The sequence below is a fragment of the Crocodylus siamensis genome, chromosome 6 (assembly GCF_052110815.1).
Source record: "Crocodylus siamensis isolate JL-2025a chromosome 6, ASM5211081v1, whole genome shotgun sequence".
Taxonomy (NCBI): domain Eukaryota; kingdom Metazoa; phylum Chordata; order Crocodylia; family Crocodylidae; genus Crocodylus; species Crocodylus siamensis.
Genome location: NC_143400.1, coordinates 39291941 through 39305901, shown reverse-complemented (window position 1 = coordinate 39305901; position 13961 = coordinate 39291941). Strand labels below are relative to the sequence as shown.

General features: G+C 46.2%; 1 protein-coding gene across 2 annotated transcripts in view; it reads right to left on the bottom strand.

Annotated features, from left to right (window-relative positions):
* Positions 1–13961, bottom strand: part of DPYSL2 (dihydropyrimidinase like 2) — a 72504-nt gene that overhangs the window by 27293 nt on the left and 31250 nt on the right. For both annotated transcript variants that reach the window (XM_090055972.1, XM_090055973.1), the window contains exons 4-5: positions 2256–2420; positions 1001–1062 (exon numbers count right to left, since the gene is read on the bottom strand). In XM_090055972.1, the coding sequence (XP_089912098.1) occupies positions 1001–1062; positions 2256–2420 (227 nt within the window). The remainder of the gene's footprint in view (positions 1–1000; positions 1063–2255; positions 2421–13961) is intronic.

Genomic DNA, 13961 nt, shown 5'->3' with positions numbered 1-13961 from the left:
TCTGTAGTGCTATCCAACGTAGCACTGCCGAGCCTATAAGGATGCTGCAGGTTTTTCCTCCCAAGGTGGAGAACCTTGCATTTTTCGGTGTTAAACACCATGAGGTTCTCGTCCGCCCATTTGCTGAGCTTGTCCAGGTCAGCCTGGATCACCCACCTATCTTCTGGCGTGGATGCTTTGCCCCAAAGTTTGGTGTCATCAGCGAACTTGGCCAGTCCACTCCTGACTCCAATGTCCACATCGTTAATGAAGATGTTGAACAGTATGGGTCCCAGGACAGAGCCTTGAGGGACCCCACTGGTCACAGGGCACCACGATGAGTGAGTGACTGCCATCTATTACTACCCTCTGGGTCCAACCACGGAGCCAAATTTCCCAGCCAGCGGATCGTGGTGGAGCCAAGGCCACAACTGGGCAGTTTGGCCAAGAGGTGATCATGGGATACCAGATCAAAAGCTTTTCAGATGAATTCCTATTCTGTGACAGCTATTCATGCTGTGCCCCACTACAGATTCTGGCCACTAGATAGCAAGGGAGCAGATAACAGCTCGTTTCCATTGAGGAAATAGCAAACCTGGGATGGAAGCAGACAGATGACACACATCCCAGTGTAACTTATACCAGTGTAATTTGACTACTGATTTCCTGAAGTAACTGTACACTGGTCTTAAAAGACATTACCCTGTCTACCCACTCCTTATTTATGGTGGTGTGAACCCTGGCAGAGCTAATGTAAATGTTAACCACTTATGCTCTTAGATCCGAAGGTTAATGGTTCAGTCCCTCTGATTACACTACTGGGGTGGTATTACACATGCAGAGACCACAGATTAATGAGGGTTCAGGCCAGAGGGGATCATTAGATCATGAAGCTTAACTTGCTACACAGCAAACACAGGCCACTAATTATAAGCCCTGTATCGAGCCCAGGAACTTGCGTCTAGCCAAAATATACTTTGTGATGACTGAAGTGTAACATGTGAACATCAGGCTTTCCTACCTGCGAGTCAGTGAGCTGAAAGTGATCTTTGAAGGCCATGTAAACCAAGAAGGAGTTCACACCTAGTAGGAACAAAACAAAAGACATTAGCTGACTGCTGAACACCCACCGGAAAATACAAAGCACAGTTCAAAACACTTGGCAGTGAGAAGAAATGGTAGATAAAAAAAAATAAATAAGTTGCACTTTGTTGCCAACTACACATACAATTAAACAGATCGCAATGTGAAGCCAGCATCATCTTAACCATGTGGCATTTATTAACTCAGCTGATGAAAATGATGGAGCCTGCAGTGTAGGAGAAGGGACAGCTAAGCCCTTAGGGCTCCACTTCACATTGAAAAGGAATAAATCTTTGCATTCAGCTCAGTGGGAGGCTGACCAAAAAAACCCAACTACTCCCTCAAGCGGCTGAGACCTGGCTGCCTGCAAGAAGGCTGGGAAATTTCTAACTGAACGCAAGTCCTCCTATAAAAGCACAATGCAAACCAAGACGGGGAGAGTCCAGTGGGCCTCCCCTTCTCTGCATTTTCCAGCTCACCGGATGGTAAAAATCCTGAACCACCTCGTGGGGGAAAACCAGCCTCAGGCTATAAAAGGGTTTTCTGGGGGGGGGGGGGGGGGGGGGTTGTTTTGTTTTGTTACCACAAACAGGATGGAAAACTTTCCGAGCCTGGGGATGAAACATCAAGGAAATGAGAGATGGGAAAAAACGATGAGGTCATCTTGCTTGCTCCCCACCTTCACATGCCAACGCAGGATTGATGCTCCCATAGCCCGTTCTTCATTCACAGGAGTTGAACTCTGGGGACTTCCTGGCTGACTGCCCCTGCTTAACTCACCATAGGAGTGAGTTTACACTTCATGAGGCCAGTAGGTCTTGTCCTGACCAACATGGGAAGCAGCAGCCCACAGCAACCAGGGACAAGACCACCGTACTCCTCTCTTATCCCCCAAGCAGAGTCTCTAGTGCTTACCTGCTGAGATGTTGAACAGCACTGCTGGTTTCCCACTCCTCTCTTTTACAATACACTCGCTTCAAGTTGTCCCCTACAAGCCTCCTGACACCCCGTGTGCAAACTGAGACCAGGCACCGTTCTGAATTCTGATCCACCATTACTTTACCCCAAGCACATTTATTTTAAAGGTACAATAATATCATTGGCAACAGGCAGGTTTAAAAAAAAAAAAAAATGGGGGTTGTCTCCCCACTCCCTTGACAGTGTTATTTTTTCTTTAATTCTCCCAAACTTACCATGGTCTTTCACAAGGGCTTCCATCTCCTCCTGAACACCTTTGTGCCACTCTGTGATATCCACGTGGAGGGAGTAGTCACAGCAGGATTTGCTATCCGCCCATTCTCGCCACTGGTCAAACGCGGTGAGCAGGCTGGACCCTGGCTCTGGAATTACGTGATCAACTGAAAAGCAAACAAATAAAGCGTATGTAGTAGTAAGTGTGTGTGACAAGAGGGCTCCAAGAGCCATCCAAGGTGCAGATCACACTTTCCATTGGCTGCTGAGAGACAAACTTCTTGTCCTGTTCTAGAGCAAATGCAATCTTGAAGACACTGCATTTTCCCACTCTACAATTTGATTCCAAGCGAAAATCAGGAGGAAAGAGCTGAATGACTACAGATGGCTTCACTGCCATATTACAGGGATGAGCCAAACAATTCCTAGTTCAGAGCCCATGCAGGAAAGTCAAACTGCTGCAGAGAACTGTGTAAACAGTGCTCCCCTATTACCTATCAGGCAGAGAAATGAACAACGACATGGGTAATAACCCCTGAAGCATCTCTCAGTCGCTTTCAATAACCAAACCGAGCAATTTATGGAAATGGGAGACTCCTCCCTAGCTTGCTCCCACGGCCATACGGCTGAGGGCAAGTGAAACTCAGAGGCATCCAAACCCCAAGCCTCTGGGCTTGGGCCTGCATGTAGGATGCCCGCCAAAGGATTTTGAAGCATCTGAAGCCCCAGGCAGGGGTGGAGGATGCTTGCCAGTAGCAGGGCCACATGTGGTTCTTGAATGACTCACGACTTTGGAATGGTTTTGGCCGATTTGACTTAAGACATGAAAAAATTTCATTAAAAAGAGCATCCCTGTGCCCCCTGAGAATCTGGGGAAGGTACCCAGTGAGTTCCAGATATCTCCTTTATCACATGCTGTACTAGCCAGTAGCTCCAACAGTGGGTCAGGAGATTGGGCTAAGTGTTATACAAGCAGGGAGAACAAGTTCCTAGGATATTTGGTGAGCATGTGCAATGACAGGACTCAGTCTGAAAGCCTCTCTGTAGATACTATCCTGTGCAATCCCTTCAGGCAACCAGGTCCTCAGTCTTTATAAACCAGAAGCCCAGGATCACAATTATGAACTACATGTGCTAATGAGGAGCAGCCTGGACTAGAAGGCAGGAGATCTTGGAGTCTATTCCTAGATCTACCTGTGGCAAGGCCTCTCTCTGTATGCTTCACTTTTAATTCCACATCCCAACAACTCTGGATTGGGATCACAATGCAGGAAGCCAAAAGAAAGTAAGGAAAGTACACAGCATCTCAGGGCTGCACTGAGCTAACCTAGAGTGTGAGGAGGGAATGGAAGCAGGTGGGGGGAGGACTTGGCTGATTTTACTTCAGGCCAAGGGATAAAAAAAGAAACCTGCTCAGTTGCCAGCTGAGAAATCAGAGCATTTTATTTTTAACATTATTGTTCAGGATCGGGGCTGCAATCAGTTCAGCAATAAGCTTTAAATCAGGGTTAAGTGGAAAAGCTGAAATAAAAAACAGCATCCTCTGGTTCTGTTAGTTTTTGTTGGATCACAAAACTCGGCTGCTTCCCCCACGGCGACCAAGGAAGCCTGGATTTACATGTGGGGAGGTTATCAAGCCACTGCAAAGACACCATCACTTCTAAATGACTTATTAGCTGCAGTCATCTGAATATACAGTGTCCTGAAACTATCTGAGGAGCAGATGCTCCAAGAGGGAAAAAGAGGACTGTAATAAAGCAACCATTCTTATTGCACAAATTAAAAAGAGTCTAGGCTGTCTCCTCTGCTCCTGGGGTATGCGACTAACTGAAGAGTGTTTTGGTTAAAGGAGCTGTGCTGCAGCCGAATGCATGGAGCAGGCCTACAAGGAGTGGGGTGCAAGGCCTCCCTTGGTCAGAGACACCCCTTTGTGGTCTGGGTGGTCGCTGGACACCAACCCCTCATCCTTATATATCTGCAGGAGCCTTACAAAAAGGGTCCAGGAAGCCCTGGCTCCCGGGCTGGTCACCAGGGCCAGCCTGGATTTGTGGCTGAGCTCCTGGAGCCCTTTACTTCTGTATCACGAGCAGAATCGCAGCTTAGATCAGCAGTGGCCACACACTGCCTGACCATCAGCTACTTCAAACGCCAAGGGGACAAGAGCCAGACCAAAGGCAGGGAAAGGAGAAGAGGTGCAGGGGCAGGATTAGGATCCAATAGGAGAATGAGGGGCCTGGAGGCCTGTGGGGAGGGTAAGGGAGAAACTGGGAATGGCAAGGGAAGAAGACTGGAAGCCGTGGTGGTGAGCAGGACCAACTGCCGGGGGGTGAATAAGAGGACTGGGAATCAGTGGGCCAGGGAGACTGGGGAAGGAAGGACTGGCAGGAGCTGGACAAAGTCAGGCTGAGAAAACAAACCAGGGAGATGGAAGACTTAGAAAGATGCTAAAGAGACTGTACAGGTGGCCTAGCAGACAAGTGGCCAAGAAAAATAGACTACGACTCTGTAAGGACCAGAAACCACAGGGAAGGCATGCCTGGGCATGGCCAAAGAGCCTCACTGGAGAAGGAGCTGAAGAAGGCATAACTGGAACTGAGTGGGCACTGTACCATGCTATTAAAGCATGGTTAGAGAGAAAGTGTGTATTAAAGCCTTTCAGGTGTGAGTGGCACAGCAGAAACCTTGAGTACATCCTTTACAAAGAAACACAGAGGAGTCTGTTCCCCAGATTACAGACGGCAGCAATAAACTGCAAACTCCTGTATCAGAGGTCAGGGCTTTACCCATCCTTCCTCTGACCCCAAGCTGTAATTAGGCAGAGGAATCTACTTTTTAGGCACACAGGTTTGAAAAAGCAGGCCAAGAGTCCTTCTGCACCTCAGGTCTGCCCACTAATATAAAGGGCACCAAAAACAGATCACACACTATGAAGCGAGAAGGCTGGGCTGCGCTGCTAGACATCCAGACGAAATGCTGCATGCAAGTGCAAAGCATTAGTAACAGTACACACCAGGAAATGCTGCTCAGGGCACCAAGGGGTTAACACCATGCAGCTCCAGATTGCAGCACAAAGCCCCCAGGAATGACTCCAGGGTCCAGAATCACAACTTTTATCACCATCTTATTTCATGTGCTGCCCAAGTATGAGTAATAGTAGTGGGGGTGGGGAAGAGGAGGAGCACTATCTGATCTCTGGCAAAGGCCAACCACAGCTGGTTATAATAAGGATAAGAAAGCGGAGGTAGCAGTGCACATGTGAGAGAAAGTCTACTCCAGGGATTAGGAACATCTTGCGAGGAAGCAGAGCTGCTGACGCATCATATGGCACTTCCCTCTAATTCTCTGCCAGTGCGTGGTTACTCGGACTTGTGGTACTGGCTCACTCAAACATAGGAACAGCCGTCAATCGATTGTCACCATAAAAATAATATAACACTATGAAAAAGTCACCTCAGCAGTTCTTTGCAAGCCAGGATGTTCACCTCTGTGCTGATTTTGACTGCGCCGAAGGACAACCCCATGACAGAGCCCCATTGTGCTGAGCTCTGTACAAACAGGGGACAGTAGATGCTCCAAGGCACTTGCAACGCAAGATGACCACATAGCCCACAGCAGGAGATGGTGGGCCACGTACTGTAGCATGCAGAGACTCTGACAGCGGGCACATTAGAAATACAGGACAGATGTAGGTTAGGCAGCACTTCCAGACCAAACATGTTTACAACCAGCACTGTACTATATTGGCCATTACGATCTGGCTCCAGTGACAGATGAATATTGATCAGACAGACCCGTTAGCTTTTAATTTGTAACTTTTTAGTGCAGCACATAATTAACTCGTGGAACTTATTACCACAGGAGGCTGTGTAGGGGTAGATAGTAGAGCCAGGTTTAAGAAGGGACTGGACAGATTAATGGGGGATAGATCCACTAATAGCTATTAAACAGAACGGTCAATGATGTCAGAAACAGGATACTGGGCAAGCTGGATCGGTCTGGCCCAGTGCGGTACTGCTTACGTTCCTGTATATTCTCCAGTTTGGTTCTCAATTAGATACTGGGCACTGACGAACTATTCTGATTAAGGACCGGTTTGGCATACTGCCCTCATGGCATCTTCACATCAGTGCACATAATGTAACATTAGAGTGGTTCACATCAGTATATTTAAAACAGCATAATCTTTGTACCTAGGCAAGACCTATGAAGAGGCAATGGTATTTTCCCAGTGTCACTGACATGCAGATGAAATCTTGGTATTTCAGCCCAACTCTCCCTTATTCCAGCCCAAGAAGAGCTTTAGAAACACCCAATATAAACCCGAAGCATTAGCCTAGAGCTACTCCAGATTCAAATGCTACTTCAACTGTCCCATGTCCAGCCACAGCAAGGAAGGACCAGCACGTTTTATGTTTTGGGAAGACGGCAAGATAAAAGCAGGGTGTACGTGGTCCTCTCTCAGATCCCAAAACTGAAAAGGGTCCTTAAAGCAGTGATGCTTTTAGGACTCAAGGCACTCCTCATTAGACTTGAGGCATCCCTTGGAAAATGGCAGCTCTTAGTTCTCATTTGTTTTTTGACTACAGAAAAACAATGGAGGAATTTTTCCAACATAAAAATCTCACTAAAACCACAGCACATCCGAATATTTTTAACACTGTGGATTCCTATTTGAAATCTCTGGGTTCATCTTGTGAATCATGTTTTCCATGGCACCCTGGTTGAGAATCACCGTCTCAGAGGTTTCCTTCAACTTGTTAAGGCAACAATAAAAGCCCCTTATAAACAGTGTGTAGAGCCACCAAAATCGCTTCAATAGCAGTTCACCATCGTAGTTAAATAAGACTGGCTCCTTCACCTTGAAATTAAGGACCAGGTGGCATACCTCAAATAAAGAATTGCTCTCGCTACCTGTGGTATAAGCCCCACTTCTATTACTGCTGGTGGGAGGTGTGCCCATGCTCAAAAAAGGAGATTACTTTGAGGCATCAATGGAGCCAGAAGGAACAAAGGCTCTCTCTTTCATATTGCTCCACTTGAGACATTTCGAGACGTTTATGAAAACCAGCCTGCCTTCTTTCCCACAGCCCGAGCTTCCTCTGATGACCTTTGGGCATCATCTGCTCAAGGACCTCAGATTCAAGGTCTGCTGACTCAGTAGGACGTTAAGACATCCAACCGTGGGGCTCGCCCCAGAGGCTTCCCACGTGAAAAGCAGTGTCCCATCTCGATCCCATTGGCCAATCTGTCTCTGGGGAGCCCTGCTGTTTGTGCTGTTTTTCATTTCTCTCCTTTGTTTTGGAAGCAAGGACTGTTCAGCTCCTGAAGCAGCCTGCGGTGCAGCGACTTCACATACATTCAAGAGAAACTCAACAGATGCCATTACTAGCACTACTTTGCATTCATGTGCTGCTGTGATTTTTCTCTGCATCCACACCCAGCTGTTTTCCTCTTGGCATCTATTTATGCTGCACAAGTGATGCAAACTTGAATTTTATTTATTTATTTTTTTTAAAAGGAGACTGTCAATGCAGTCCGAATGCAACATGTATTTTTTTAAAAAAGGAACGGATGGTGATGAAACCGTAACACCCCAAGATAAAAGCCTCCCTTGTGCAGCAGTTCAGTGCCCATCAAGCACCTCCTGCCTTCTGGAAGAGGTCGCAGGCCTCATCTGGAATCCTAATCCTGAAGATCTTGCTCATGTGCTATTCAGGCCTTATTTAGACGCTGCCTGCAAGCGAAATAGAGAAACCCAAGGCAAGGGCCTCAGCATTTCATCCATAATGAACAGAAATTGTCCCTAGGAGTTAGGTACAGCCTTCTCAGATCCAGAATTCAGCACCCATCATGCAACAGAAATAGCAGGAGGAAACCAGCTATACTGAAAAGGAAACTGTTACCATGGCCCCAAAGCAAGAAAAATATAAACCCCACTGCACAGTTTAAAAAGAGGACTCGTTTTAATTCTGAACCATCAGGGTTAGGCATTGCAAGAAGCGCTATTTTGCTTAGTAAATACAACTTCTTTTAAAAAAAAAATCAACATGGATACACTGTTTACAACACAAGGCACCAGACTCTATGTTTAAGGGTTTAAGTATGTGCTCAAATACCTGCTTAAAGGACCAGCAGACTTACTAGGTTGCTTGAAACATCCCAGCCCCAATCCTCAAGATCTCCCCTCTGATTCTCCTATTACAGGCCCTGCGTCGTTTCATGACGCTCTGCGTACAAGGTGCATCTGTTCTTACTCCCAACCATCCCAGCCTCCGCCCCTTTCACCCGCATATCCATTGCCGTCTTTCCGTCGCTCTAATGCTCCCTCTCTCCCTCCTTATACAATTTAATCAGCTCAAGATTAAAACCAGACAATAAGCCAAAGTGAGACGACAACGCAAACCACTGTTAGCTTATCTGTGTGGCTTTAACGGGCCAGAGCTGGCATTGAGCCAGATTGAAATGTTACGTGTCCTACAAGCATCGATAGTTGAATGCCGTGTGGGGGAGAGAACAGCCATTAGTGCATCAGGGAATATAAAGCAATAGCAAGGCTCTGTGCTAAATAACGAGGGAAAAGTACAGGAGAGGAGTGGATCTGAAGGGAACCTTTCAAGCAGAACCAGCTACAAGGGGGAAGAAGAAACTAAGGAAAGTACAACAACAATACTTGGATTTTCATGCTCGTGTTAAACCAGTAGGCTAAGAGTGCAGTGGTAGTAAACATGCCATTTTGGAGAGTGCTGTTGTATATTATGTACTTATTAAAGCACAGTAGCTAAAAAAAAGCAGCCTTATAACTTTACCAGGTTGCATTATTCCTCCCCAGTCCACAAACCATACACAAATTTTTAAAATTTGGGCGTTATAAAATGGCATTATAGCATCTGAAGAGTATGGACACGGCTTTTAAAACCATCACTTCATAGACTGCATCACATACTTCCTGGTTTCTCTTACTGGCTCTGACAGCCCTTCTGTGGTTTTCGTGGTCCCTTTGGGGATTTTCTACAGTGCTCAAGCTCAGAAGAAGTGGCCAGATTTTCAGGAGAGCACAGCCTGCTGCTCGCATACTCAGTGCTCGGGTGTTATTTAAAACCTAGTCCCTGCAAGACACGTCTGAGAATTCAGGCCTAGCTGTCTGCTAGCCACAGATCTCCAAGGGTTCAATAAAACGACGCATCAATTAACTCAGAATGCCCTCTGGCGTTATCTCCCGTTTACAGCTAGAAAAGATAAAATCGTGAGGCATACAAAAATTAAAGGCCTTATTTTTTAATTAAATCTATAATTTGGGGTACATCATGTTGAGATCAGAGGCAACGTTTGCAGAAGTACCTACATCCTACCAAGAGCCAATAGGATTTAGACTCCTAATGCTATAGTATTTGATCCCCTCACCACCTTTAATAAATGGACTCTCCCCGGGCTCCTATGGGATACGGCAGTGTTATAATCCCCAGCACTGGAAGCCCAGAGGGACTAATGCCAGTCTACCAGCCTCCATATCATGCCTGGGAAAGGTGCCAAGCAGACACAGCGTGGCAGTGGGACAAGTGCCCACAGCCGCTCTCAAGCTGACCACACCGCTGCACTTCCAGGACTGGGTGTGCTGCGAGCCAGATTGGGGGGGGGGGGGCCACACGCACACAATTCTTGACGGCAGGGCCAAACCGGGCTGTGTGCACGAAGTGCAAGTCAACTGCCTACGTCACGCTGGAAGCCTGTGTGGGGCTGCCAAGCCTTACCCCAGCACCCGGACACTGTGCCATCTTTCCGCCGCAGACCCGGGCTCAGCTGATTACAAGAAGCCACTCAACACAGTGAAAAGTATCAACAGGAAAGGAGCATGGAGAGCCTGGCCAGCATTCACACAGCACTTCAAACAAAGCTACGTTATAGGTCTACAAGGCACTTGGATGTCCTCGCAGGAAAAGCGGCAGAACAGCCGTATCATTTTTCCCCCCCGCTGCCATAAATTAGCTCATGAGCAACTCTGCTGCCTTTCCAGTCCTTGGTGTGCTCGACAGTTCGATTCTTTCGACCACTGCTTTTTCATCAACAACGTTTTTTGGATGGATCTTGTGCTGGGTGGGGAATAATGGCTTTATAGTTTCCTGCTATTGTGGTGCAATGATTTTTTTTTCTCTTTAGCATCCTGCTTCGTTTTCAAGAGACCTTGATTTGCCTAACAACCTTTTCCTGACATATCTATTAATAGCAGTCCATTCTCATTTCCACCCAGAGGTGCTTTTCAACTGGACTAATCGGCTGTCATCTAAAACATATGTGAAATTCTCCTCCACCCCCGTGTTCAGCTGGTGAACAAATAATGACAGAAGAAGCATAAAAAGTATTTGATGTGTAAGGTATAAAAGCCAATTAGGAACCGTGTCAAATTTTTTGCACGTTACAACAACATGCATCTAAGCTTCTACCTCTCGTATAAAATATCTTCCCACATACAGGCCAGCTCAAAGCTCCCACTAACTTTATACATGCTTATTATTTAAGAGGAGTTAATAAAGTGCAACTCCTTAAGAGGAATAAGTTGCATTACTAGCAGGAATATTTCCTCAAGCCCCAAACATTAAACAGTGGCCTGATTATTATAAACACATCTACATTTGAAGATTTGATAATGCTACTTAATCTTCACAGCAAAGGTTGCTGCTGCCTCTGATCAAGTTTCTTGGCTTTATGGAGCTGCGCAGTTCTTTCATTAAGCTCCTTCAATGGAAAGTGTAATTAAAGCCAGTTCCAGTAATTGCCCGACTCCATGCAGGAATGGGGAGGTGCTGCTACCCCCAGCGACATTCGCCTGACTCCGCAGTTTTTCTCTGGTTAACAGAATCACACCAAGGAAAGGGAAGGCAAAAAATCAAGCAGCCCAAGGACTCCTTTCTAGGAGGATTAGTGGTTCAAGTGACACCCCTCAGAAGGTTATAATTCAAAAAGCGCATCTGCCCTCCAAAAATCAAGCCCTGAAGGGCTTCATGTTCAGCCCCCAAAATAACTATTCACTTCTGAGCATTTAAGTCGGGGTTGTTTTCCACCCAATGAAAATCCTTTACACGTTTAAGGCCTAATTGTACCCTAAGTTTCTTCTCTCCCCCAATTCCCCATGAGCACCTTTTATCCAGGCTTCAAACTCTCTACTAAATAATCTTCATAACAGTCCTGTGAGGTAGCCAGGTGCCTTAATCTTCAGTCGGCAGCTCAAGAAACTATACAGAGTCATTCTTGTCCACAAACACAAGCTTGTGCAAAAGCCAAGAACACCAAGGCATTTGGACATTGAAGTCCCTTGTTATAACCTCTGCAACATGCCTCCCACACCATTTCTTAGCTACACAATCCCCAGTACCAGGAACAGAGAGAGATTATGTGATACAGAGCACGAGCAAGTGACAGAGATGCTTTGAGACTCTTCCAAAGGGGTCACAGAAAGAGAAGCAGGAGGATGCTTCTCAGAGACCTGAGGATTGTGGGCGAGGTCCTCAGCTGGTAACGACTTCACTAGAACAGCACTGGTTTATGCTCTTAATGCTGCAAAGAGATATTTAGGCTCTGATCACAGAGCCAGCTGTTCCTCCTTTCTGCCTTTTTTCTAGTGTTTTAGACCCGAGGCAGAAAGGCACAAGTCTGAGATGAGTCTTGCAGTTTCCCTACAGTGTACATTTTGAACATGATGGAAGACCACTGGCACACGTGGCCATGGGGAAGAAGAAACCACACAAAGGACGCTCTTCACATCCTGGCTTTTAAAGCCATCCACAGCAGTTGCATCACCCAGCCAGGAACATAGCACAAAACACCAGAGATTTGGTGACCTGCACCTTTCCCAAACATTATCTTTTTTTCCAAAGAAGTTAATGGAATTCAACTAGTTTCACAAGAGAAATAACAAAACGCTCTGCACAAGCCCAGTCGCTGTGCAACGGTGATACAATTGCTTATTCGTATGTTTCTGCTCAACTTATTTGAGGGAAGGCAGAATTAATGAGGTCGCATGTTGCGCTGTCTCTGCCTAGATTAAGTGGGGGGAAAAAGAAAAAAATAAAAATAAAAAAATAATCAGGAACTGGACCAGATTCAGAAGAACATGAAATGTCTATGCTACAACAATTACAGTCTCAGACTGCAACGCTCTTTTATTCCCTAACTGATGTCATGCTGGGCTGTGGATATTCCAGTTGCTTGACTGTATCCAAAATACATGAATAATAATGTCTTTTGGACCCAAATGTAAAGAACAATAGAGGGCCATATGTCCAAACAACAATTCATTACCCTCTTCTGCCACTGAAATATTAAATATCCAGATCACAGGAGAAATGAAAGCCCAGTTTCTTTATGGTATAAATTTATAGGGCCTCTGACCGGGATCTAAGGAGGTAATTGTGCTAAAAGAGGAATGGAGCTAAGTTCAAAAAGGATCTTCAAGGGATTCAAAGATTTTGTGTTTTTTTTACTACAGTTGAAGCCCATGAAAAAGTATGCAACACTTCAAAGGATAAATGCCATATAAAATGGACTGAGAATCTTTGAGGGATGTTTATGAACAAGAGCAAGAGCATGTAAATCATTCTTTGGGGCCTTGGACTTTAAGCCAATGTAAAATAAGATGAACAGTTTTCAAGGAGTAGAAGTGAATGTAAAAGCACTGGACAAAGGGGCACCCGATGCAAGTCTGTTTAGCTTCTCCGAGGTAAACCTAGTCCAGCTCTGCCAGATTTTTAACCAGCTGAGAGTCCATCCTAGAGGCGGGCAATTATTTTGGGCAGAAGGCCACTTACTGAGTTTTGGCAAACCATCGAGGGCCGCATGACAGGCAGCCAGAGGCAGATAAAAATTAAGTTTCTAAATTTTTTAGGGGCCCTGCAGGCCCCATAAAATGGCCTGGTGGGTCACATCCAGCCCCCAGGCCGCATTTTGCCTGCCCCTGGTCTAGCCCAAGCTCTCCTCTCCACCAGTGAAGTGAGCCTGAGTTTGCATCAGCGTCCCTCAAGACAGCATGTGGCTTCCAGGCATCCTGTCCTCCCCCGGTGTAGACTCCTGGACCTAGGAGGAACCGACCAGAAGAACAACCATGTCTACAATGGGAAATGACAACGGCTCTCACATAGTTCTCCAACTGCTCCAGGAATATGAAGATCAAGATTATTTCCAAAATATAAACAAATACCAGGGAAGACATGAGGTACATAGGGATTCACATTTTACTGGGCACGTCTACACGTGCGCTGGACTGCGCAGTTGCTACTGCACAGTCCCAGCACCGCATGGGTCACTTCCGATGCTACCGCACAATAGCAGCCGCATCACAGTTTGTGCTCACCAATGCGACGTCACCGTAGCTCGCCGCTACAGCGAGACAGCATCTTGTGTAGACATCCCCGCTGACAACTTAGACGACTGGAAAAAAGTTTCCTTACTGAAACATTCCTTTGCTGCTGTATCTCTATATAAATCTCCCCTCACTGAACAAAGACTACGCAATTCCTCCTCTTGCAACTTTGGGTAAGTGATCTCATGCTCTGGGGAAGAGTTCTGGGGAAGTGGCAATACCCTTCCTTGCTACTGTGAATCAGCTCAGGAACTTGAGTCTGTTCTCAGTTAAAAACTGCTGACTACAGCACAGATAACACTTGCCCAGTTGTGGGTGCAGGCAACACACACTTCCTATACAGGACACGGTTTTTAAT